Genomic DNA, 26,823 nt, shown 5'->3' with positions numbered 1-26,823 from the left:
GAATCAGAGAGAAGTCCGTAAGCAAAGCCAACACGACACAAACTCTGCACAGCAATGCTAAGCTATTATGGGTCTAATGAACACCAGCAGGAACAAACAAACAAACAAATGAAGCTTACCATACTGACACTGGGGCCCGTAATACCCTGCATCACAGATGCACGTGTGATTGTTGATAGTTTCCACACATTCTCCACGGCCATTGCAAGACCCTGGCTGGCAAGAGGCTTTAAGCAGATTACACAAAGACATTTTAATGTGATTACATCCAGAGTCTCTTCTTTGCACAAAGAACTTTTTTGTTTGACACTATTATAATGAACAAGAAAAATTTGCTTAAGTATTCAAAACATTTTTGCATAACGCACGCTACACTTTTAATTTATAAGATACAATAGCCACTTGGCTGTAGGCGTTTGTCTGCTTTTAGAATGAATTAACTCACAGAAATTGTCTATATGATTAGGAGGTGTTAGAGAAAAGCCCTCAAAGACCACCTAGCTTTCAGCATCCTCTTCCTGTCTGTCCTTGAGGCACAGTCTGTCCATCCCTGTTCCCCACATAACACACTTACAACCTGGATAGAACGTTATTTAGTTGTTGTGTACCTGCAGATTGCCCAGAGGTGCTATGCTTAAGGCTTAGTTAGGATTGTTTTAGAACCCAGAATAGCAGTTTCTGGGTAATGAGTCTTATTACTCTAACTATGGTGGTCCCACATCAGCGTAGGAGCCTAGACACTGCCTACCTGTGTAGCAGAGAGCTGCCTTTCGTTTGTGACAGGCGTCATCGTTCCATTTCCCAGAGTCTCGTTCCCTCTTGATATAGATCTCCACACAGTCCTCCTTGGACTTCTTGTTGTTGGGCTCCCCAGCACCCCAGTTCTCTGCTTCTTTAGTGAGAGTTTTGTTGGTTCCCACCCATGTCCACATTTTCCCAATTTTCCTGATTCCTATCCAGTAGTAATAAGGGCTTTTGGGCAATGTATTCTCTAAATACTCAATTTCTCTCTTGTTTTGTATGGCGACTAAATCTGTGTAATTTTGCTTGCAGAACTTTCTAGCATTTTCCCAGTTCATGGGCTTTTCAGAATAATGGTAAGTCCAACAGTGAGTTCCATGGTGTATCAGGAAGTCTGGAAAACAGCAGCAGAAATATGACGACTCATAGAGTGTTCTAGGACCAGGCACAGGTGCAGGCTGCCCACCACTTAGAGATGAGGGACAAAGACTGCAGGAGAACAGGTGAGCAGTTCAGGGTCACCCAAATTAGCTGTTGGCAGCCTTGGATCAGAATATAGACTCTCTCTCTCTTTGAAAAGATATAGAATTGTTTTTTACTCAATGACTACTATACATAAATATATCTTAGCAGATTTTTTTTAATGAAAGATCTTCCTCAAAATTCTTTGAAGTGTAATTTATCCAACCTACTTTAGAAATGTATGTCACTAAGAATTAATTAAAGAATAACTTAATACAGCTTTAAAATCTACACTATACTTTTTAATCCTGGGATAACTTCCTAAAGGCTAATATTTGTTACTGTTATTATATGTCACAGTACAGATATAAAATTTCTCATTTAAGTAAAATAAAATAGGGTCAGGCAGAACATTAACATAATTTTAAATACTTTATTGTAACATAAAATGTATTCTATTGTAGAAGAAGCTGCCCTGGGAAAGCCTCAATACATAGACCAATTGTGTATCTAAACTCATAGTACAGAAAGAACAACATACATAAAGATGATGCAAAAGACACACAATTGGTTTTATCATGTTCTACATACAAAGATATTTAAGTAATAGTGCCTAATTAACAACTGGGCCTTCAGGCATAAGGGATTTGAAGCAACCAAGTAAAACACATGATTGTGCACAGTGACCTTGATGACACTGGCCATTCTAAGAATGGCATGACCTATGTGAGCTATGATTTTACAGTAAGATAAAAGATTTCATAGCCATCAGCTCACTGAGTTTTTACTTCATAAGGTGAGTACTCTAAAGACATATCAAAAATACCTTCCAAATATTTATACTTAAGCCAATCATCCTGAGCTGCTCTCCACCTGGGTCAGAGAAATTGCTTTTTGAAGTAGATAGCAGCCAGTGGAGAGATGCATAGCTGTTAAATGCTGAGAATTAGAGACTCAGCCCTAAATGGAACGCTCATATTAACCCCTCATCTACCAAGGCTCATTGCAGAAGAGACACAAAGCCTGGGAAGTAGTGTTGGGGAATATGGGAGTACTGTCTTCTGGACATGACATGGTTAATGCAGTTTTGAACTCGTAGCAGTTGTGATTTTCTGCAGCTGCATAAAACCTAGAGGAGGATCAAGTGTGGATGGGGTAGAGGATCTTCAGGCCCCACCCCTTACTGAAGGGCTATTGTCAGTTAATAGTTTCTGGGGGAGGGAGAATCATTCTTTTTGAAGGTGTGGTCACAGCTAGGTTTTTCATGCACCAGTCGATGGTCCACACCCGTACACCTATGAGCAGTGCTAACTGGATTTAGTAGGTTATCAAAAACAAAAGGAATAAAGACAGACAGACAGGAAGTTGGGAGGGGTGTTGGGGGGTATATGGTGTTGTTGAAGGGGGAAATGGCATATCATTATGATCATACTTTACTGTGCATGTATGAAACTCTCAAAAGCAAAGAAAAATTTATAAAAACAAAGAGAGGGTGTGTTCACTTGTTCTGAGCTGAAAGTCCAGGTGAGAGAAGAAGGAGAGCTAACATAAGTTAGCTCAGACAATGGTTCAAATTTATTGATGAAGAGTCTCTAAGGCTTAAGCATAAAACATGTAACATCAAAAGAAAGACACAAAAGCCCCTAAAATAAAAACAAAACCCCAGCCCTCAGGCAGCCCACGCTCTGGACTGTGGAAGTTCATTTTGGGCACAGCAAACTATTAATAGAAAATGAAATGTAGAATAAGCATAACGTGCCTTATTAGAGGTTTGTCAATTAACTGTACTCCTTCCTAACAGAGGACTATTGTGTAGATATCAGGATTTGGGCACATCACTAGAGAATGTCAATGCTAAGCTGGTATTAGGGGGACTCAGAAAAGTTCTGAAGGTCAGAGAAAGAATGAGAGTCCTTAAAAGAATTAATAGCCAAAAATAAAAAATACAAAAACAAAAAAAAAAATAAAACAAAAAAGCAACAAAAAAAAGAATTAATAGCCATCTACCTGATTGTATTCCCTGCAACTATGTACTTTCAATGAATATTTAAGAAAAGAACAATCACTGCCTAAGGCTTAGCCAAAAACAAAGGACATACCACAACAGAGCAGTGTCCAGACCCACAGCTTCAGGATGTTCCTCGAGCCCCAGTAAGTACCCTCACATCTCCATGGAAACACCTGTAAATGAAGTGCAAAATATTTAAACTCTGAACTGCAAACTTATAGCACCATGAGGCAGTGCCCTGGCACTTCTTCAATTCACAGATAAAGCCCATCAGCCCACTATCAACCGTATCCAAGGTAAACTATTTGGGGGGGGGTGGGTGTCATGGCTGAAAATTATGGCATCTACTTCATTACACACTGGTACACTACTTTATTTCATTTTCCTTCCAGGTTTCAGTCCCAGGTTGTTGATCATGATTAATGTTATGCTTTCCGATATTTCGGTATTCTTTGTACCTACTTTTCGACTGAGCTTTAAATCAAACAGAATCTTAATTTTTTTAATGCTCTTGTTTTTAATGCTCTTGGGGTCTAATGAACCAGTGACACTCACATTTGCCTTTCACGCTGGGTCATGAAGGAGCCATACCTCAAATATATGAAAGAATGATGTAGCCAGAAGCCAGGAAAGGCAAGCATTGCTTTTTTCAAGTAAGAAGCAATATATTTTTAATAACTCAAACAACAAAGCCATAGGCTTTCTGCACATCTTAAAACTGTAGTTTTGGATGTATATCACTCCTCAGGGAGTCACTCTGTGTCACCGCAAAGGTCTAATCTTATCTGTGCCCCTTCCAGCATTCCATCAAAGCAAACACCAAGGGAGAAAATCAGCAAGAAAGAGTCTAGAGTCATTTTCTTGAGACAGCATGCGTAGGGGTTTTGTTGTTGTTGTTGTTCTTGTTCTTGTTTGTTGGTTTCTATATTTCTTAAACGCAGAAATGATAGCTTCTTGCCCCCTTGCCACCTGCCTCTTCAACCCCAAGGAAAATTTTGAATATCTAGAGATCTCTTATAGGCTGGGATGCTCACCATGGCTTGCTGGGTCTCTCTGCAAGTCTCTCTGCAGGCCTCAGCCTCCTGCACCTGGGGCTCAGAGTTCTTGCACAAGGAGGGCGTGCTGCGCTCAGGAAGAATGTGCCAATGTCACCAGTGGGGTTTGCTTTCTTTCATTTCTCCAGCCCAGCCTCACATCCTCCGCCCCCAATTCTTCCTCTTTCTCTTCTCTCTCTCTCTCTCTCTATCTCTCTCTCCCCACCCCTTTCCTAATCTGGGCTCAATCATTTGCCCCAAGAACACAGTAGTGGACCAGAAGCTATGCCCCCTGCTCAGGATATCCCCAGTTTGGAAGGAGGAAAGGAAAGGGAGAGATATTGTAATTATATTATAATCCCCCAAATTAAAAAAAAAAAATAGAAAAAAAAAAAAGAAGCAATGGCAACTGGATTCTTCCCCACATCCTCTTAGTCCTTTCTGGTTACCTATGCCTCCTTCCCGTCCCTTCCCTTCCCTACCCTTCCCCTCCTCTACCTTCCCTTCCCCTCCCCTTTTTTCTCCTCCCTTCCCTTCCATTCTTCTCCCTTCCCACCCCACTTTCCTTTGTGTTCCTTGTTTTGTTTATAAACTCCCGACCATGGGGTAGGGGACCCTGGTCGTACCATAGATTAAAAACTTATTTCAGAGCTAGTTCACTTGCTCTTGAACTTCGGGAGCTTTCTGGAAGACTTGACCCAACTTAGTTCCTCTCCTTCCTCTTTCCTCGTTCACCCCCTAGTGGAAGTCCTTGTTAATGGCTCTTCTGAAAGCAAAATCCTAAATAAAATCCCAGGGCTCTAACTTAGAGAGGTTGGGGGACCTAGAAATACCTTGAGTAGAAAGTGTGAAGAGGGTAAGACAGCATATAAAGTTTGAATTCAGCCATTCAAAAGCAATCTGGAGGAAGTCACTGACATAATAGTATTTAAACTGTAAGAAAGTTAGTAATAATGACAAAAAATGGCATGTATGTGTCAACATACACACAGACACACACACACAAATATAATGTAGTAGCAACAATAACAACACTAGAACTTAACAGGTCATCTTAATTACCTTTGAAAGTCTAAAATGGGGCAGTGGTGGCGCACGCCTTTAATCCCAGCATTTGGGAGACAGAGGCAGGCAGATTTCTGAGTTCAAGGCCAGCCTGGTCTACAGAGTGAGTTCCAGGACAGCCAGGGCTACAGAGAAACTCTGTCTCGAAAAACAAAAACAAAAAACAAAAACAAACCAAAAAAAAAAAAAAGCTGAGCAGTGGTGGCGCACGCCTTTAATCCCAGCACTTGGGAGGCAGAGGCAGGCAGATTTCTGAGTTCGAGGCCAGCCTGGTCTACAGGATAACCAGAGCTATACAGAGAAACCTTGTCTCGGGGGGAAAAAAAAACCTAAAACAAAACAAAATAATAATAATAATAAAAAAGAAAGTCTAAAATGCTACAGAGGAGTAACTATTACTAGTCTCATTTTTTAATGTATTTGTTCTTAAGTAATTTCATAGTTCCTTGGTGCTTAATCCACCCCCATCTCCCACTGCTTGTCATTCCCTGGAAACTCACCAACATATCCCCCAACTTCACATGCTTGCTTGCTTCTTTATAATCTATGGAGTCTAAGTAGTCTTGCTTGTTGGAATGTTTACTGGTCTTTCTGGCTTGAACTCATTCAGATAACCATGCCTATCTCTGTAGTATTTTAGACTTTCAAAGGTAATTAATATGACCTGCTAACTTGTAGTGTTGTTATTGTTATTACTATTTTATATTTTTGTGTGTGTGTGTGTGTGTGTGTGTGTGTGTGTGTGTGTGTGTGTTGGCACATACATGTCATGGTGTTTGTCATGTAAGTTCATGGGTGTAACAGCTCCGTCAATAACTTAGGAGGCTGAAACAATGACTGGGCTTTCTGAAAAACAGGAAGTATGTATGCAAGTGAAGGACCAGGAGACTTAGTGATGCAATTCAGCTCAGGATTCACAGCGTAAGAATCAGGAATATCAGCATCCTAGACCACTGTTAAACGTATGCCCTAGCTCAGAATGATAACAAATTAGATCACGTCTGCCCACAGGCCTACATTGTAGGCCTTTGCAATAGCAGCAAGAATGTATATACTGGTAACGAAGAACCTCATTATATGAATCTAGTCTTGGGGGATTTGGTGGTTTGGATATGCTTGGCCCACGGTAGGTAGCACTATTGGGAGGAGTGGCCTTGTTGGAATAGGGGTGGCCTTGTTGGAATAGGTGTAGTCTTGTTGGAAGAAGTGTGTCACTGTGGGGGTAGACTTTGAGGTCGTATGCTCAAGCTCTACCCAGTGTGGAAGAGACCCTTCCTTCTGGATGCCTTTGAATCAAGATGTAGAACTCCCAGCATCCTTCTCTAGCATCATGTCTGCTTGAACATTGCCATGCTTCCTCCATAATGGACTGAACCTCTAAAATTGTAAGCTGGACCCAGTTAAATGTTGTCCTTTGCCGGGTGTGGTGGTGCACGCCTTTAATCCCAGCATTTGGGAGGCAGAGGCAGGCGGATTTCTGAGTTCGAGCCAGCCTGGTCTACAAAGTGAGTTCCAGGACAGTCAGGGCTACACAGAGAAACCCTGTCTCGAAAAACCAAAAAAAAAAAAAAAAAAAAAGGAAGAAGTTGCCTTGATCATGGTGTTTCTTCACAGCAATGAAACCCTAACTAAGATGGGATAATTCAAACTTCAGTGAACCCAATGAACTAAATGAACATGAACTTTTTAAAATTACAGCAAATGAGACTGTCATGCAGCAAAGACTTTGTTTCCTTGGGCTTGGTGATTCTTTTAGATAGTCAATGTTTGGTTATCTTTTGGAATGGATACAAGAGCCTAGATGTATATAATTCCACACCCACTAGAGTGTTGATGTCATCAAGAGACCACTGTAAGTATAAGCTAGAATGTGGAGACACTGGAGCCCTTCTCATGGCAGGTGTGACTGTAAAATGGAGCAGCCTCACTGGGAGAGAGCTGGAAGGTTTCTCTAAAAGCAGAGCAGGATTCCTAAGTTACCTGCCTCCAGATAATGACAGTGGAGGAGTTGCACCTTAACCACACCCTCAGGGCTTCCCTAGCAGCGTCATTCACAGTAATCAAAAGGCGGAAAGACATTCAGTGACAATGGCCTGAGTGGTCCAGATACAATATCTGGTCAATCAGCACAGAGAATATAATTTTTCCGTAAGTGGGATGAAGAGCTGATACAAGCTACACCATGGAGAACCCTAGAAAACAGTGTGCTAAGTAAAAAGAGCTAGGAAGAAGGTCATGTGCACTTTTATGTATATAAAGTGTGCTGAAGAGGCAAATCCATATACATAATGTAGATTAGCATTGCCATGGAGGGGAGAGAAAAGAGTGTGAAGGAACCGCTAACTGACAGGGTTTCACTTACGCCAATAGAAATGTTGCAGAGTTAGGTATATGGTTGCCTGATATTCCATTTTAAAAGAGGGAGGTTTGGGTCAAGGCACTTGCCACGCAAGCCCGTGGTGTGTAAAGAGAGAGCTGACCCCTCAAAGCTGTCCTTCGATTTCCACACATTCACAGTGACAATTCAGATGCACGCAAGCACATGTGCACACAATTAATTAATTAGGATGTAATTTTTATGCGGTACAGATTTTAATCTGGATGCATTAAAATGTTAAGAAGACTCAGATACACAAAGATAAGTAGAAACGCGTTTATTGCAAAACATTATACTCATATGTGAATACAATAAGTTTAACATATTTAAATAAATACATACTCTTACACCATAAAATATTTTAAATCATAATTTAAAATACTCAATCAGGACTTAGATACAGACCACACTTATATTTCACACAGTAATTTCTGATACAAAATATACAACCATTTACATTGTGCAGTTTCTCACAGTCTCTCTCTCTCTCTCTCTCTCTCTCTCTCTCTCTCTCTCTCTGTCACTCCTCTCTCATCCTAATGCCTATCACACTTCCTGTTCCCTGTTGGCTTTTCCACCGCCACCAATCAGCGAGGACCTCCCAAAAATTTTCTTTCTCTAATATGTTAATTTGGAACTTGGGACACTTTTGGCAGGAACAGAGCTGGCATTTACAGACCAAGTGTATGTCATTGCCAGTTGCAGATGAAATTGCTTAGGAGTTTTATTCTCTGTAACATAACATAATCACTGTGTTCACCAGCTTTCCCCTCCTCTAGAACATATGAACTAGAATAACCACTGGACACCTTTACTCTTTAAAAGTCCATTGTCTGCATTGATTACAGGGTGACACCTCATCGTGGATTTAGAATTAGATACAAGGTATAAGAATCACGTGTTTGTCGTGTAAAAGAACCACTCTTTTAGGAATCACAGCATGTTCACATTTTGACATGCTCTTAAATACATTAAAATGTACTTTTTATCATTTATGCTTTTATTAAATCAGAACATTTAGCTTCAAGGATGGTCTCTCTTCCAGAAAAAAAAAAACCTTGGCAGGGCAGGGGGGGATCAAATATCTAAACTCTCTCTTCACTTTCTATTCTTCTGATAGTACCATGTCTTAAAACCAGCTACCGTTAAATACTCAGGATTTCACACTGATTATTAATTTCTCATTTTGAAAATAAGTGGGCTGCAGATATAACATTAATTTTAGATTTAGGGATTTTCTAATTAAAAAAAAGATTTAGGATAACTTTTGCCATGTGATAGGCCACAGGATTCTGATTTTTTTTTAAGTCCTTTTGACCCTTGAGCTGACATAAGAATGATGGATCTCATGCTGGCTTCAGTGCCAGGACACAGAACACAATGTTCAAGAATACTTCGGCAGCCACTGAATCCCATGGGGATAAAGCCAATATGTCTGCCTAGCAGTCTTAACATGTTATATTCACCAGGAACTGCACCTTGTACCCGTAATGACACTCCTAGGCCATAACCTGAGAATATGGCAATTCTGCCTTTTTTGTTTTTCAAGATAGAAATAGAAAATCATTTGCTCAAAACTGCTGATAAATATTATTTACGCCTGTGACAACAATACTGGAATTAGCTGTTGACACACTGTGTGGGGAACAAGAGAAAGAAACAAAGCAATAAAACGCTGTTTCTGTTCCCAAATTCTAGCATGACTAAGAGTCAGAATGGATTCTGCTATTCCAGCTCGCGCTCTCCCCCGTCCATTCACTCTCTTTTGAAGAGAGCACCTCCACCTTCTGTGGCAGCATGTTCTTCATACTGTCACTAACTAGGAAAGAGGAAACTGAGTCATTCTAGTAGAGGGCTGGCCTTGTCACTCAGTTTTGATCCATGGAGTCGGGATCCCAGTTTTTAAGCAGGCAAGAGGAACCAGGATTCTGTAGACAGTTCATTTCCTGCTGTCTTCAGCTTATCATTCTATTTCCCACGATGCATTTGTGTTCCTGCAAATACAAGCAAGTGTGAGAGTCTTCCAAGTCTCCTGCATGCTGGAAGCAGCAACAAAGCACACCCATCAGCTAGCAGCTGTCTCGGAGGTGCTCCAGACATGAACTCCCAATGCCACTCAGTTACTAGTCTCTATGACACTGTAATCGTAGATATAGGTCAGTTATACCCATTGAACCCTACGGAATATACAACCCAAAGAATGAACTCTGGTGCACCTTGGGCTTTAACTAAGTACTGTTCAACTATATTGGTCATCACCAAGGACTATGCTAATGAAGAAACTCAAGGAAGGGAGCCGAAGAGGCAAATTGAAACATCTAGTTTCTGTTCAATCCTTCTCTAAGCCCCACACTACACCAGCAATTCTCTTCATCAAGAAAACCCTTTATTTAGAAGGACTTGACCTCCCAAGCAAACTCTCAGAAGCAATGGGGACACTGAGGATCACAGATTCCAGATCCTGCTACTGCTGGTGTTCACGGTAGCTTTGGAAACTCAGGCAAGTTCCTATAAAGTCTGTGCCCCAGTTCTTTATCTCAGAGGAATAAAGGAAGAGGCCTGGTCTCTCCCAGTCCCTAGCTTAGATTCATGCTTACAAATCTAATTGCTAAATGGGTCTAGACTTACCACCACCACCACCACCACCATCCCTAAGTAAAATGATCCAAGGAAGACCAACGTCTGCTGCTTCACTTACAGAGGGGGGGGGAGAGCGAAAGAGAGAGAGAGAGAGAGAGAGAGAGAGAGAGAGAGAGAGAGAGAGAGAGAGAGAGAGAAGGGAGGGGGAGAAGGAGAAGGAGGGAGGGAGACAGAAGGAGAAGGAGGGAGGGAGAGGGAGAAGGCGGGAGGGAGAGGGAGAGAAAGAAACAAGTTTCTATAAATTATCATCAAGATGGGGATTCTCTCAAGCCAATGGCAGGCTTGATTGAGGGTGTCAAGGAGGAGCACTATGTGTAAGAGAGATTTTTCTCTCATTCACATGACCTGCCCAAGTCATACCTGATTGTTTTGAACCTAGACGTTGTAAGAAGGCACATGGTAGTTTTCAAACGATTGAAGGCTTTGGCAGCTGCTGTGGAAACACAAGGAAAGGACGTGAATCACTGCTTTCCTACATGCAGAGGGGAAAATGTATGTATTAAATAGCATGCTTTACACAAGAATTCACCTTACCTAGCAGGAACAAATTTCTTTGCTGCAAGAGAAAGAAAACTATTAGTTCGGACTAATGAGTTTTAAGCAAATCAGATTAATTGACCTGACTCATCTGGCCTTACATGCTCAGTATTACAGGACTCTGTAATAAGCATTTGGTAGCAATTAAGGCAAAATGCAGAGGACGAAATATGCAAAGACCACAGCGGCTTTCTGACACCAGGAAACAGCTGCATGCTCATCTTGTCTGATTCTTCTAAGTTCTCCTAAGAAATCCAAAATCCATGTTTTACATGGAATTTCCTAATGTCTAAATTTCAATTTTTAATTAAAAACATTTAAATAGTCTGTAGATCAAAGGGACTGTGGGTATGTTTCCTATTTCTATTCCTCTGTGTGTGTGTGTGTGTGTGTGTGTGTATTCCTGATATATTATCCTTGTTATTTATACACACACACACACAAATTTAGACTATTTCAAGCAATGTTCTCAGTTACTTGAAAGCATTTCACCTATGCTCCCAATAGAATCGTGGTATAACTCTACAATTCTGATTGACCATCTCCAAGGACACCATGGAATTTTATGTGAGTAGCGCCCCCTAGAGATAAGCATGTTATCACAGTCAACATGGATTTCCTAAAACTTTCAACATCAAGCTGAGTAATATGTCCTGAAACTTTTGCTTGATTCCATTGCTATTTACTGGGGGGTTATTTAATAAGTAGGTTCTCCTCTATAGATTCTAGTGAAAAATTTTAAGTGGCCACAGCTCATCAGTGAGGGGAAATACACACACACACACACACACACACACACACACACAATTTTCAAATTCATTTTTGGAGTGGATGCCTGAATTTACCTTTCTTCCGAAAGTATCTCATCAACAAGTAGAGCAATGAGGACGATGTCAGGAGTGAGGTTCCTGCCGCAGAAAGTGCAACTACCAAGGGACGGGTGGGGCTGACTGGGGCTGAGGAAACAAATTGGGAGGAGACAGTATAAGCAACACTTGGCTTTCGAGTCTTTCGGCCTTGCCGTTTGGCCTTTTCTCTGTATATTTATTACTATCAGCAGAAGATTTATTACTGTCATTGAAGATTTAATCAACTCCTCTCAAACCGCCGTTGAGGCTGCATATCGTGCTCCCAGTTAGGACGTAGCCTTGTAAAGCTCTTTGGCACTACGTCACGTCACCATACCTCGGTTAGCACTGAACTACCCCTGCCTTCTCTCACACACACTTATTTCCTGCTCCTCCTTTTGTCTCTAGATCTCCCCTTTCCAATGATCAGAATCCCACTTCGAGGGAGCAGAAACGGGAGGTATAACGGGAGAGAAAGGGAGAACAGAGAAGGACCAAGGAATAAATCATAACAGCGGGGGTCAGTGGTGAGCGTTGGAGAAGAAAGGGGGGTGTCAGAGAAGAACAGAACATTCTACCTGGTCCACAGACATCATTTCCTGTTGTCTTTTTATCCATCTCTATGACCTACCATTCTGATTTGGACATAATGGACAGTTAGCTTCCTTAGCAACATAACACCCCTCTTCCCTCTACTCCCCAAGGCAACCACCATCCATCAGTGCCTTACCTTCACAGGTAGGCGGCATCCCAGACCAGCGTCCCGTGGCACCACACGTCAGAACTGCAGATCCATTGAGTGTCCAATCATCAGGACATGTAAACTCACACACTGTGCCGAAAACTGCTGTTCCGCTGCAGCTCATGTTCATCTTTCCCGGGACGTCAAGGCTTGGACATTGTACCACTGCAAAGGACATGCCCATAGCGGAAGTCAAGAAACCCATACCACAAAACCACGGAGTTGATGTGTGTCATGAGAGTCTGAACTCAGTGTTACCTTGGCAGGAGGGGACTTCCTGGGTCCACTTTCCCTGAGATGTGCACTCAAGTTGAGCTGAGCCATGCAAGCTAAAGCCCTCATTGCATTGAAAGGCACATGAGGACTTGTAGGTGAATTCTCCAGTAGTAGCATGAGCACACTCCATGACGCCATTCTGGGGCCGAGGGACATCATCACATTTCACAGCTAGAAGAGAGAAGCCATTCCAAGATATAAGCATTGGGCTATAGCAGGTGTCACAGGGTAGCCAAGCCACAAAGATGTTCAATAGCTTCTATCTTACAGTAAAATCTAAAGTATGTCTGCAGGGGCCAGAGAGATGGGTCAGGGGGTAAAGGCATTTGCTACCAATCTTAGCAACTTGAATTTCATTCTTGAGACCCATATTATGGGACCCACATGAAAATCGACTCTGACAAGTTGTCCTCTGACTTCCACATATGGGTCTTGGAGTACACACACAGAGAGACAGAGAGAGACAGAATGAGAGAGACAGAGAGATAGAGAGAGAGAGAGAGAGAGAGAGAGAGAGAGAGAGAGAGAGAAATAGTTTTTAAAAAGCATGTACCTGAACACGTGGGCTTCTTGCTATCCCATTCCCCTCTTGGACCACACTGAAGTCTTCTTGATCCCTTCAGTTCAAATCCTTCTTCGCAGGAGAACTCACAACTGGACCCATTTTGGAAAGGTCCAGAAGCACTGGGAAGACATTTCATGTTGCCCTGCTGTGGCGCAGATAAGGCTTCACACTGGACAGCTGAGAAACCAGAGAAGGGGCGAGAAAACACCATGGTGAGACTGGAGAACACCTGTCATTTGATGGCAAAGTTCAACTGGCACAAGGCTATGAGTAAGGAACTCAAGATGGATCTTCATTGTGAATTTCTGGCAAAACGGCTGTTTCCTATGTGATACACATATTATATCTCCATGATAATGATGCCTAATTCGAGGCAACTATTAGCAAGAATATGGTCCCTCCATGCTGGTCTGATGTGCAGAGTGAGGTTAATGGGATTTTACATCACTGAAGAGCATGGCACGGGCCGTGACTGCTTCCACGTGCTGCCAGAAGAGGAAAGAGACGAAGCCTTCCATGCAGGGTTTGCCTGCTCTTGGCATGAGTTTGGCGTTGTGGCATTTTTGCCCCTGAAACTCACTCAATACTAAATTTAGCTCTAATGATGCCAGAGCTGCATAATGAAAACTGCTCACCTGGACATTCTTGCTTTTGCCGTAAAGACAATTACACTGTATTGCTTCTATGTCTGTGTCAAAACAATCCTTGTAGGTGACAGACACCAAGCTGGGGCTACTGTCATCACTGCTAGCTTGGAACTTCAGAAGTGGGTGATACAATGTGAGGGCTGAGCAGTACCTTCATTGTACTGAATTTTACATTTTAAACAGGATTTCTCATACGTTACTAATTCTTACTCTACGCCAATGCCAGTAAATTAATATTTAATATACCCTACTTTATAAACAAGCAAAAGAAATGTTACTTGCATCCAGTCGTGCTTCCTGGCTATGTGTTTTGTTTTTAAGTCAATGTCAGAGGTATTTCTCTTGCCCTCACGATTGGTATCATAGTTAACAGACGATACCTGATGTCATCGCCAGTGGCCAAGATGACAGGTTTTTTTTTTGTTTTGTTTTTTTGTTTTTAAAGAAATGAAAGCGTTAGAAGAGACAGTTTCTTACTCACCTTTGCAGACTGGGATTTGTGGTGTCCACTGCCCTTGTGCGCTGCATTCAACCTGCGCTGGCCCCTGCAACGTGAAACTCTGCTCACAGGTGAAGTTACAGGATGACTTAAACGCAAGTTCTCCAGCTGTTGAGTGGCTGCAGCTCACAAAGCCATTCTGAGGCTGAGGGATGGCGTCACAGGTCACAGCTGTAACACAAGCACCCATTCGCATTAGTAAAGCTGGCTTGCCCATTCCAAGCCTTGGTTGAGGAGGAGAGTTCGATGAATCTCAACCTGGAAGAACCCTACCTTTGCATGATGGCGTCTCGTTATCCCAGATGCCAGATGAGGTACACTGTAGATTCTGAGCTCCAACTCGCCTGTACCCTTCCACACAGTCAAACGTGCATGTCGTGTTCCATGGGTAGCTCCCAGGATTTGAGGAACATTTCCTGATACCGTGGGCAGGGTGGGTCAAAGCTTCACATTCAACCACTGAGGAGATGAAAGAGAGGAGAGAGTTTTACTCAAAGAAAACAAATGCTTTCATTTTCTCTTGAATTAGTGTTTGTCAAAGAAGATGAGACCATCTTCAAAGGGCATAACCCAAACTCCTGTGCCAGTTATGGATAACAGATCCATAACAGATGCTTAAGTCTTTACTACACTATTCACATTTTCATCTTTTCTCATTAATTTTCACTTTAACTGTGCTGGGTGGTCTCAGATCTATTTTACTACACATGGAAACAACAACAACAACAACAAAACCCATAGCCTCTAGATCAAGATCCAAGACTCACCCTAAAAACAATATTAGCATACAAAAGACCTAAACAGCGAATCTTTTCGATTGCTCCAGAGAACTAAGATTGCCGTGCAAAGAGAAGCTCCCTGAGCGGTACAGAGCTCAACAAGGTCCTATTGCATGGGAGAGCCGACCAGGAAAGTCCATGGGAAAGTTACGATGCTGTCTAGATGCGTTTGCACTCTCTCCGTGACACCTTCCTTTATGCGTCACCAGGATCTCAGAAATACCCATTTTTTTAAAAAAAGTGGAAAAAAAATCCTATGCTAAACCAAAAAGGTACCAGAGAGAGAAGAACACGTTTCCCACAGAATTGGAAAAATTTACAAGTTGGATAAAAAGCTAAGGCAATGAGGAGGAGTGAAGAGGTTTACTGCATTGGGAGAGTTACCATGGCAGGCTGGAGCAGGCGCACTCCACTCTCCAGAGGACGTACACCGCACGGTGGTCTCCATGCTGCTGGGCAGGTAGCCCCTTTTACAGCCAAAGGAGCAGGAGGAATTATAGCTGAAGGGGCCGAACGGGTGGGAGCAGTTCAGGCTTCCATAGTCAGGGTGTTCCTGTGGTTTGCAAGTCACAGCTGAAAAATCAAACAAAACAACGAATCAAGACACACGTCTGCTCATCTCTCCCTTTGCATCTGAGAGAGGAACGCTGGTCACCATAATTATCACCCATTGAACATTTCCTGTGGTCCAGGCTCTATGGAACCATCAGACTATGAAACAGTTTCTTTGTCGTTCTCTGGAACCTAAAACGCTAAGCTTCAGCTAATTGCCACATGATGTTATTTAGTTTCATGACAACTGGAATCGTCAGTCACCCTACAGGACTACTTTGTCAAGGTGCCATAAGTAATACGGGTAGTAGGTCTGCAGTTTGACCCAGGAGGATCTGATCTCATAGTCTCAGCCACTATATCACTCTTACTCAGTAGAGGAAACACATGGGCCCGACTGACAAGCCATCACAAGCCATCTGGGGGAGGAGAGGGTGTTACCATCTTGGAGAAGAAACAGGTGAGGACAAGACTTACCTTGCTCACAGTTGGGTCCCAGGAAGCCAGGGTGGCACTTGCAGGTGTAACTATTGATGGTCTCTATGCATTCACCATGACCACTGCAGGATGCATTGGTACACGAAGCTACAGAAAACACAGTCCATATGAGGACAGTCAATTAGTATGGTGCTCATCATGAGTTTGTTTGTTTGTAATTTAGAATCAGTGCAATCCAGATGACTCTAATGACATTAGTGCTGGAGATTTTGATTGGCATGCCAGATACAAGTTCCAGTCTCATCTGTTGTATATTTTGGTGGTAATAAATACACATCAGAATAGCTACAACTAAACCACATATTTTATTTTTATGCAAATATATATACTCTGTATATTGATAGAATTATTATATGTATACATATAAGTACATACATACACACACACATATATGTATATATCTTGCCTCTACTCACACAAATCAGTACTAAGAGATGCAATTACTATTAAAATCACTTATAATCATCTCTTTGAAAAAACTAGTAGAGACCAATTCCTTTATACAACTCTCAATCTGTCAGGCTGCCTCCACACAGAGCCAGCCTTCCACCATGCAGAAACTTCATACCTGTGTAGCACAGAGCCAGCTTCTTTTTGTTACATCTCTCGTCATTCCACATGCCCGAGTCTTTGGTTCGTTGGATGTAAATCTCTACACAGTCCTCATTTCTTTGTTTGTTGTTTGGTTCACCTGGAGCCCAGTTCTGAGCTTCCTCTGTCAGAGGCTTCCCCGTCCCCACCCAGATCCATACGTTATTGACTTTTCTGATTCCAATCCAGTAGTAACTCGGTGAATGTTTCAGATTGGAGTTAAGGTAGTTGATCTCTTCCTTGTTCTGAATTGCCACCAGATGTGTGTAGTCCCGCTGACAGTATGCACTGGCTTCATCATACGTCATGAGCTCACTGGAGGCATTGTAGTACCAAGCTGTGCTCTCTCCAGCGAGGAGAACTGGATTGGGTCAAGAAAGAGATAGCAAAGTTTAGTCCTGAATCGTGTTGTCTTGCTTTTGGTTTATAGGGTCCTTTTGTTGGTTCAAACTATTGATTTTAAAAGTAAGAAGAGGATCATCTCAAGGGGCTAGAATTTCTATATATCACCGTGTGCCATTATCTGGTGGTGCCTTATGGCAACCGCAATGTTATATTCCAACCTCACAGTACAATGGAAGTCAGAGAAAGCAAACTTCATTGGATGCTACGTGGTGCCTGTTTGAGCCCCCTTTCAGGAGCCAGATGAACGACTCTTCACAAAGCACTTAAAATCCACCCTTCCCACCACAAGGCAGAACCCTGCAGGGAGGTCATCAGTTCTGCTAATCACCATATAACGCACAGAAAGCCCCACACAACAAAATATCCTGCTCTTAAGAGTCACTGGGGTGAGGGTGAGAGTCCCTGGTCTCCCGTGACTCCAGCTTACCAAAAACAAGAGCAGAGAGAAAGCGCGAGGCATTCATGACTCCAGCAGTTGCTTTCATCCAGGCGCTAGACTGGAGAAACTTTCCTGAGGAGAGAAAGTGCAGAATTAGTCACAGAAGGAAATTCTAAGTGCGGGTTACTCACATCCTTCTACAACAGCATTTAAGTCAAAGCTGTGAGGTTTTAGAATCCTGTACCTCATCCCTTATTTCACAGGCATCTAGCATGGAGAATAAATGCAGACTTTAAGATTTCCATCATTTTAAACAAAGAGAAAATGTAGGTATTAATTACAACACTATAACAGTTTAGACAGGTCTTTTTTAATCAGAATGACTTTTTTTTTTTTTTTTTGCGTATGTGAGCACACATAAATCTATGCTTCGGGCCCAAGGCTCCTCTGGTTCGGAATCCGCACTTACTGTTCAGTGGAATTGTTGTTCTGGCGTTGGATCCCTTAGGTGTATTGCTCCTGCTTCTCTCTATCCGTTCTTCTCGCAGTTTTGCTGTGTAGTCAGTCGAGGACCACTGAGCACTGCTTCTGCTGGAGCCTCTTTATAGGGGAGCTGGCTTCCTGTGAGTCATAGGACATTATTATCAAAATCTGGCTAAGAGGAAATTCTCAACTGCATCCAAAAAGTTTTCTGGGAATATCCACTGAGTTAAAACACTTTCATAGTGATGTCAGAGACTCTGCCCCTCTAAATTAATTCTTTTTCTGGGCTCTTATATTTGTATGCAGTTTTATCAAATGGGATACAAGTGTGTGATGTTAAGTCTTGTGTTATAAAGTCTAATTACCATTATCAATCAAGTGTAGAACTTGGTTTCACAAAGATGAGCAAACTAAGAGTATTTTATTACCCATGATCTGTCACTCTCGATTTTCTTGTGGATAACTGTTGATGATACGTACATCAGTGCCAAGGTTCTGCTCAGTCACTGCTACCTTAGGCCATCCTAACAGGCACTGGGGTGCAGGGGAGTCATTCCTGAATGTTTCTTCTCATGTTCTATTCATACTAGATTTCTCGTTTCAACAGTGGTAATATGGTATCTGTAGTGACACAGTACCTACTTAGTGACCTAGACCGCTGATTATATGCTAAGGTGTTGAGGGCTTCCTCTGTGCCATGTTTTATTCATGTTGTCATGCTCATCCGTGTTGCTTTGATTCTATCATTTGTAAAATGTGTACCCTATCCTTGTTGCACAGGTGAAAGAATTAAGAAACCAGGTTTTATCTATCTATCATCTATCTATCTATCTATCTATCTATCTATCTATCTATCTATCATCTATCTATCCATCTACCTATCTATCATCTATCTATCTATTATCACTTATCTATCATCTATCTAACTTTCATCTATGTATTCATATCTATCTATCTATCTATCTATCTATCTATCTATCTACCTATCTATCTATCTATCTAGGATCTATCTATTCATCTCTCTACCTATCTATCATCTATCTATCATCTATAAATCCATCTATCTACCTATCTTTCTATCATCTATCTATCTACCTATGTATCATTTCTCTCTCTCTCTCTCACCAAGCTTTATTTCATCCAACTGCATGGAGATACATTGCTGAATCCCAGGCAACTGATTTCCAGGTCCCTCTCCCTTGCCCAGATCATGGTGCCTTCGGCTTTGATGCCCATACTGAGGTCTCTGCTCTTCCTCACTCCCCAGGCTTTTCACACTTCTGAAGTTCACTGAAGTTCTCTACCAAGTGGTGTGATGCTTAGGGGCAGGAAAAAGACCCAGGACAGCAAATAACAGGGAAGGGATGCCACGGGGAGAGGCTTGCTCAGATAAAGGAAGCAAGTTGGAAAGGAAAAAAACAACAAGCAAGGCAACTGTGCCCTGCCTGGAAGGAGTGGCTGACTCTATGCCACATTTGCCAAAAGATCCTGATCAAAAGCAAAAGAGCAAAATCGTATTCTAAGATTATACTGGAAGAGCTTTAGGTATAGACCTCACTATAAGAAAGAAAGGTAAGAGCAAGTGATAGAAGAGATCTGTAAGTAAAGGGGGCTTCATGTACATTCTATCTAAAGATGAACACAAACATGATTAGAGGTGTGTTAATGCACATCTACTCACGCTAGCATCCTGCATCCCTCCAAGATATTTCCTATGTCTTGCCCCAGAAACTAGACCTGAAAATCCTGTAAGTGGACAGTGGGAGCCAATAGCCTTGCTCTCTTGTTGCTCATATTGCTGGAGAAGCCATAAACAGAGCCCCTGAGGAAGCTCAGGACAAGAGGAAGGGATTATTGCTCACCTGCTGTAGCTACATCATCTGACACATCCCTCATCTGGTCAATCCTGTCCAGTGCTAACGAGGAGCATTCATTTCTGTGGTGGTTGTGGGAGGTAAGTTGAAAAGGAAACTAGATGAGACTTGAGTAGTTGGAGGGGGGTAGTTTGAAGGGAAGATTAATTCCCTTCAAATAGTACAAACTTCATAGGTAACGGGTGGGTGCTGAGAGGTATCTTAGTCTGTACTAAGTCTCCAAATTCTGAAAATGTAGCCAGTGAGCTTTGAACTGTTTAGTTTCCAACCTGGGGTGATAGACACCCCTTGAGGATCTCAGTCTTGGGAGAAGGAATGCCCCGCATGAATGTGATCAACTAGAGGAAAGAAGATGCAGCCACAGGCACATCATAGGCTGCTCCAGCAGGTACCACATGTCCTCGCTCCATTAGTCTTTACTTCAAGACCTTTAGGCTTCCTTCCACACCCTGTACATTGAAGATTTTAACCACTTCAGAATTCCCGAGGGAAAGAGGCTCCGACAGAGGGTGTGGCATCACTGAAACAAGTGTGAGAATTCTAATCAAGACTGCCCTGTAGAAACAACAGCACATTGTTGGGTAAGGTGGAAAGTAGCCCTGGTCATAGCCACATATGACACGTGAAACAAAGCCCTCTATAGATGTGTCAGTTTGTGTTTCGACCGTCACTGCTGAGTGGAACAGGCAAGTACAGGCAGTTCCCTCTCCTCTCCTAGAGTGGCTCTCCCCATTCTCCCTACCTCTGCAAAAGGCCTTTTTAGAAACCTCTTACTTTTGGATTTTCCAAAGCCACAGTACCTCCAAATTTCTACTTTGATGACATCTAAATTATCTTTCTAGAATGGGTAGAGGGAGAAATGGTAATGCAGATCCGATCTTATTTATAGCTATGCAAATATTTTTCCTCATTTACGTCCAAATGAGTTTTTAAAAAATTAACATTAGTATGCCACCATATCACAGAGAGGCATTCGTTGTTTGATCAAAGCGTAAATTGACTCGATGTAAAACTGATCGGTATATGTCTCGCTTGGCTTCCCAATAACTCACTCAGGATATGTAGATCCCCTTCAGACAACCAGGTAAAGCGAGAGCAATGCTCTACACTCTGTTCCTCACACCCACGGGAAGATGTAGGGTTCTCAGACTGGACTGTACAGAAGAATCTCTGGTCACTTCGGTACAATGGAGCTGGGTATGGTGTCACAAGCTTGAAATCCCAGAATTCAATTGCCTGAGGCAGGACTGCCAACTCAAGACCAGTTTGGGCTTCATAGTAAGTTGAAGGCCTGTCAGCGTAAGATCATGAGGCTCTCTTCTCTCTGTGTCTCACTCTCTGTCTCTGTCTCTTTCTCTGTCTCTGTCTCTCTCAGTTTCTTTCTGTCTGTCTGTCTTTCTCTCACACACACACATACACAAATGCACATGCATGCACACACAAGAGTTGGGTGTTATGGTAAATATCTGTAGAAGTTAGAAAGTGGAGGCAAGAAAGATCAGAATTCCAGGTCACCCATAGCTACGTAGTAAGTTTAAGACCAGTCTGGGTTACACAGGAACACGTCTTAAAACAAAGCAAAACCAAACCACACAAACCAAACATTCATAAAAATCAAAAAAAAAAAAAAAAAAAAAAAGAAATCCCTTCCTTAGGTATCAGAATTTTGACGAAACTGGAGAGCTGATGGGCAGAGATGCCTTGTGACAGTGCTGAGCAAATGGGAAAGGTGTTTAGGGTGAGCTGCCATTTGGAATTCTTGCATGTGGGGAGAAGGTGGCTTATTCCCGAGGAAAAAAGAAATGTGTGTGTGTGTGTGTGTGTGTCTGTCTGTCTGTCTGTCTATATGTGTGTGTCTGTGTGTGTGTCTCTGTATGTGTATCCTCTGTGTGTGTGTGTGTGTGTGTGTCTGTCTGTCTGTCTGTCTGTCTGTCTGTCTGTCTGTCTGTCTGTCTATGTGTGTGTGTCTGTGTGTGTGTCTCTGTATGTGTATCCTCTGTGTGTGTGTGTGTGTGTGTGTGTGTGTGTGTTTAGAGGGTGTATGTATCTCTCTCTATGTGTGTGTGTATCTGTGTGAGTATATGTATCTGTGTGTGTGAGTGAATGTATCTGTGTGTGTGTGTGTCTGTCTGTCTGTCTGTCTATCTATGTGTGTGTGTCTGTGTGTGTGTCTCTGTATGTGTATCCTCTGTGTGTGTGTGTGTGTGTGTGTGTGTGTTTAGAGGGTGTATGTATCTCTCTCTATGTGTGTGTGTATCTGTGTGAGTATATGTATCTGTGTGTGTGAGTGAATGTATCTGTGTGTGTGTGTGTGTCTGTCTGTCTATCTATGTGTGTGTGTCTGTGTGTGTGTCTCTGTATGTGTATCCTCTCTCTGTGTGTGTGTTTAGAGGGTGTATGTATCTCTCTCTATGTGTGTGTGTGTCTGTGTGAGTATATGTATCTGTGTGTGTGTGTGAGTGAGTGTATGTATCTGTACGTGTGTGTGTGTGTGTGTGTGTGTTGCATTCACTTGCTTTATCTTGTCCTCAGGTTCAGGAGGACTCTACACTAACCTCACCCTTAAAGCTTCCAAGATGATGAGAGGCTTCAGTGTCTTAATATGGCTTTGCTTCCTGTTTGGCATGGCTTTGTTTCCTGCTTGGCAGCGCCTTATCTCAAAGCTTCCTAACTTTCTGTGTGGGGATTTAAGGAATAACTAATGGGAATATGGTCTAAATGAGCCAACTCTGGTGAATTCCCCAAGTGGAAGAAACAAGGGAGGGTGGGCAGGCTAATTAGCTCAACTCTTCCTGAGTGTAGCCAGGCTGCCTGGAGACTGCTGTTTGCAGGGGTGAGAGAAGACTCCGGACGAGAGAAAAGCCCCCTGCTCTGTTTTCCTTGGCCACTTGCGCCACTTGTTTTAAAAGGTAGGATTTTTCTCAGGAACTATTCTTAGCTTTGTTCTCAGTCCTTCCCAGTAGAAAACTCCCAGCCTGGTCATGTTTCAAGATATAACTTTGATTTTTATTGTTGCCAGAGAGGAGATGCAGAAGTTCCAAATAACAATAAGATGCCACTAAAAGTCCAAGGAGTAAGGGTCATTTTTCCTTAAAATTAAAAGTAGGTGATTTGAGAGAGGAGACAGGAACATACCTGAAGTTTCTAGGTCTCTCTACAGCTATATCAGTCATAGAAACCAAAATAAGATGGTTCATTAGGCAAATGTTCTCTATTTGGACATGGCTGTATAGCTAATAGTGAATATTTAAATGCAGCATTAATGAGCAATCACTGCAGACCACTAGTTTACATATATTGCTTTGTACTTATTTCATGACCTGAAAGGTAGCCATTAAATCCATCTTACAAAAGAGAAAACAGAAAACCAGAGAGGTTAAAAATTTGTCCTTTTTTTTTTCAGCTACTAACTGGCAGAACTTGGGTTCAAATCCACATCTGTATCATCCCAAAGCTTGGATCCTTTTGGTAAAGTCATACTTGCTCAGAGCTCTCGCCTGGAAAGTACACCATTGTTTCCACACAAGCAAATGGTCCAGCAGCTTACTCCCAGCCTGGCTCTGTAGGCCAGCATCTTAGGTTAGGCTTCTACTGAAGAACCCAAGTCATAACGTGGTATAAGTTACTTATTCAAGAGATGATCCTGAGAAACCCTATAGGGTGGTAAAGAAGTGAGACAGGAAGGAAAGGATCTCACAAGAAGGTATATTAATAAAGGCTTTGCCAACGGGCACAGCCAGAGTTCAGTTTTTACTAGAGCACTCTGTGAAGCAATACACGAAACCTCACAATGTCTGTCTACCACTGGCAGAAAGGCAATTCCGGGAAGGCATCAGTAACTCTCCTGCATTTTTGGGTGGGTGTCCATGGCTGGAGAAAGCCCTTCACAATGAATTACACATACTTGTGCATCCACGGGATGTGGCTTGCGCACTATCCTGGGGTACTGTGGGCTTATTCAATTCATTTTAAAATTCTTATTATGATGTATTTAGTTGTGTGTGTGCATACATTCACACATGAATGTGCATGTGACATATCTCAGGAAGAGGACAACTTGAGAGTGTTCTCTCCTTACTTTGTGGGTCCTGGGGCTCGGACCTGGGTCATCAGGCTTGGCAGCAAACACTTCTGCCCTCTTATATGGCTCAGCAGTCTGGCTTTTACATTTTTTATTGTTATCTTAACAATTTATTACACATTTTATGAATGCAATCAGCACACATTTATTATGAAGGGGTTGGTTTTCTCTCCCCTGGGTTTACGTTGTCAACATCACGGTATCAGACAGCTGAGCTCTTCTTGGGAGCCTCAGAAATTAATCTGCTTCTGAGCTCGATCAAATTGTAGGCAGAATGGAGTTTCTTGTGGACCTGGTGCAGAGGTTTCTATGGTTTGCTGGCTGTTGGCCAGAAGCTAAGAGCAATCTACCCTGCCTGGTCCGTGCCTCCTTCACCGTCTGTTCTAATCTGTGTCTGTTGCTGTGATAAAAATGCCCTGCTAAAAAGCAAGTGAGAAGAGAAGGGGTTTATTCCAGCTTGAAGTTCTAGGTTGCAGCCCATCATGGTGGGGAAGAAGAGGCAGGGGTATGTGGCAGCTTTTCCCATCACATCCACAGCCAAGAGAAGAGAGTAAATGAATGTATGTGTGCTTACTAGGTAGGCGGCTTCCTTTCTTTACGTTTACAGAGTCCAGAGCCCTGGAAATGACACACCCACGTTCAAGGAGGATCTGCCCACTTCAATTAACAGAGAGAAGAAAACCGTCCACAAGCATGTCCATAGGTCAACCTTATCTAGGCAACCCCTCCATGAGACCCTGTTCCTGCTGATACTAAGGTGTGATCAGTTAGCAAAAGCCATCATGCCACCCAAAACAGTTATGTATGATCACATCCCTCTAAGTGTGTTAAAACTCTGAGAAGAGTAAACTCGGGACTTCCCAACAAACACAGGGTCCTAACCTTCATGACTAAATTGGGCGATGCTAACACAAACGTAGGAAAACATTCAGATAGAAACGTGGGCATCGTGCCTACTCCGGAAACTCCAACTGCACCAGCCACCCTGGCACCATCTGCAAGTGTGATGTCCTGTCTGCCGACAAAGCCACCTATCTGTGATGCCAGCTACATCCTTAAACACCTTCAGCAGTGTACCCAGCTGAAAGGCTGTTCTTGTGCTGTAGAACCTCAAAGGTAAATCAGACCTTGAGTAACAAGCGTATGTTATCCAGGGGGCGGGGGGCAGGCAAGATACTGGGCTGACATTCAAAACAGAATTTCCTTGCTCTCTGGGTGTCGACACTTGACTTTTGATGTTCAGAAAATCCTTTGTGTTGTTGAATAATGTTGATTTTGGAGAAAAAAAAAAAAACCAGTTATGTCTCTGGAGATCCCTCCCTGGGAATGTTACAGGAATCAAGACAACAATTTCACTAAGCCAGCAAGCCCCTGTTTCTGCAGATAGGAAGAGATGAATAATACCTTTTAAGAAATTCAGCTTTATCATTTTATCTCATTAAAAGATGCCTCCGGTCAGTCTGGCTGGGGGAATTAGCATAGTAGAGTCTTTATGATTTTAATGAGTGGAATGCTTCCTTTAATTAAAGAATTTTGACAGACTCTGAGAAATGAAACATTTCTTCAGACACGCCTTGCCACCGTGCCTCTCTGAGACAGCTTGTGCAAAGTCAGCAAGCCTCACACTGCTCGGGAACGAGAAACTCAGCCCCATGCAAATACCCAGAAAACCGAATCCAAAGCACATTGTACTGGGTTTTCTTTGTCTAATAGACTAAATTCTCCACCTCACTACATCGCTGAGCACATCTGTTGCTGATGCTTTTGCTGGTAGCAGCAGCCTCCAGTTTCTTCTGTCCTTTAACACACACACTCGCCCTAGTGTATCTCCACGGAGCTCTGGGCCTTTAGTCTCAGACTGGGGTTGTGCCACTGATAGCTTATGCTCTCAGCTTCTATCTGCTTGTACTAAAAAGACACCTAGTTCTCTGAATCCCCCAGAAACAGATGGTCACTATTAGACTATTTATCCACTAATAATAATCTATGCCGATCCAATAAATATAACTTTTACAGTTGTAATTATTTTTTTAATTGTGTTTCTTCCTTGAGAGAACCCCAATACACTATATGAAAAATTACCCCCCGCCCCAGTGTTAGTCCCTAATATGCCATCAACAATATAAAAATACATGCATTAGGTTATTCATTATGGTCTAATTTTAGTAGTGAAGTATTGAGAGCAGTCTAATATGAATATAACATTTCCTTCATTTCATTATCTATCTATCTATCTATCTATCTACCCATTATATATGTAACTAAGAGAAACATCCCTTGAAGAAATGGTTCCCTCACTAGCTAGGAGGTTTCCAACCACATACATTTTCTTTTCTGTATGCAATGTGCAGAATTAAAGATCCCATCATCCTAATGTTTCTATAAGCACTGATTCTCCTCCAAAGAAAAAAAGTACCATGGATAAAAATACATAAAACATTTTGTTCAGAGTAAGGTTCTTTTCTACTTACCTAAGCAGGAACGGGAGCTGTTTTCTTGTTATTTTCCACCAGTCTTGCAACCTTTATGCTGGCTAGGACAGTCTTCTTCCCCTTTGCAAATACCGTGTAAAAGTTCAAGGTAAGAAAAGCTTGTTTGGGAACCTGTTTTGCTGACTGATGGAATGGTAAAGGACATTTGCCTTTTCTTCTTACAAAGTCCAATGTGATACGGTGGGAATTTTTCATAGCTAATTATTTTTAGGACCATTATTCTTTTAGATAGAAAGCAATACCCTCGT

The 26,823-nt window shown here is 42.3% G+C and overlaps 2 protein-coding genes and 1 long non-coding RNA gene across 10 annotated transcripts in view; 1 reads left to right on the top strand and 2 right to left on the bottom strand.

The window, feature by feature from the left end:
- Positions 1-4,450, bottom strand: part of Sell (selectin, lymphocyte) — a 20,944-nt gene extending 16,494 nt beyond the window's left edge. For 4 of the 6 annotated variants that reach the window (XM_006496717.2, XM_030252333.1, XM_006496718.4 and 1 more), the window contains exons 1-4: positions 4,246-4,450; positions 3,303-3,384; positions 749-1,135; positions 120-227 (exon numbers count right to left, since the gene is read on the bottom strand). In XM_006496717.2, coding sequence (XP_006496780.1) covers positions 120-227; positions 749-1,135; positions 3,303-3,384; positions 4,246-4,248 — 580 coding nt within the window. In that variant the 5' untranslated portion in view covers positions 4,249-4,450. The remainder of the gene's footprint in view (positions 1-119; positions 228-748; positions 1,136-3,302; positions 3,385-4,245) is intronic. The other 2 variants (NM_011346.2, NM_001164059.1) reach the window with 2 other exon arrangements.
- On the top strand, positions 3,445-13,980 carry Gm51665. Its single transcript, XR_003948100.1, has 2 exons — positions 3,445-3,507; positions 12,417-13,980. It is a non-coding gene; the product is annotated as a predicted gene, 51665 (long non-coding RNA).
- On the bottom strand, positions 7,950-26,823 carry Sele (selectin, endothelial cell). 3 transcript variants are annotated; one of them, XM_017319404.2, is made up of 15 exons: positions 26,555-26,823; positions 18,115-18,266; positions 17,694-17,777; positions 16,839-17,222; positions 16,250-16,357; positions 15,605-15,793; positions 14,715-14,900; positions 14,424-14,612; positions 13,284-13,472; positions 12,713-12,901; positions 12,443-12,619; positions 11,710-11,820; positions 10,862-10,883; positions 10,688-10,757; positions 7,950-9,681 (listed from the first exon to the last, which is right to left on the bottom strand). In XM_017319404.2, the coding sequence occupies exons 3-14, from the start codon at positions 17,749-17,751 to the stop codon at positions 10,703-10,705; spliced, it is 1,857 nt and encodes a 618-aa protein (XP_017174893.1). In that variant the 5' UTR covers positions 17,752-17,777; positions 18,115-18,266; positions 26,555-26,823; the 3' UTR covers positions 7,950-9,681; positions 10,688-10,702. The 3 variants fall into 3 exon arrangements, with proteins under 3 accessions (XP_017174893.1, XP_006496778.1, NP_035475.1); XM_006496715.3 differs by having other exon boundaries at positions 10,688-10,760; positions 26,555-26,820; NM_011345.2 differs by lacking the exon at positions 26,555-26,823 and having other exon boundaries at positions 8,760-9,681; positions 10,688-10,760; positions 18,115-18,203.

This window comes from Mus musculus, chromosome 1, assembly GCF_000001635.26.
Source record: "Mus musculus strain C57BL/6J chromosome 1, GRCm38.p6 C57BL/6J".
Classification (NCBI taxonomy): domain Eukaryota; kingdom Metazoa; phylum Chordata; class Mammalia; order Rodentia; family Muridae; genus Mus; species Mus musculus.
Note: the sequence above shows the minus strand (reverse complement) of the source record. Positions and strands in the feature narration are given on the sequence as shown.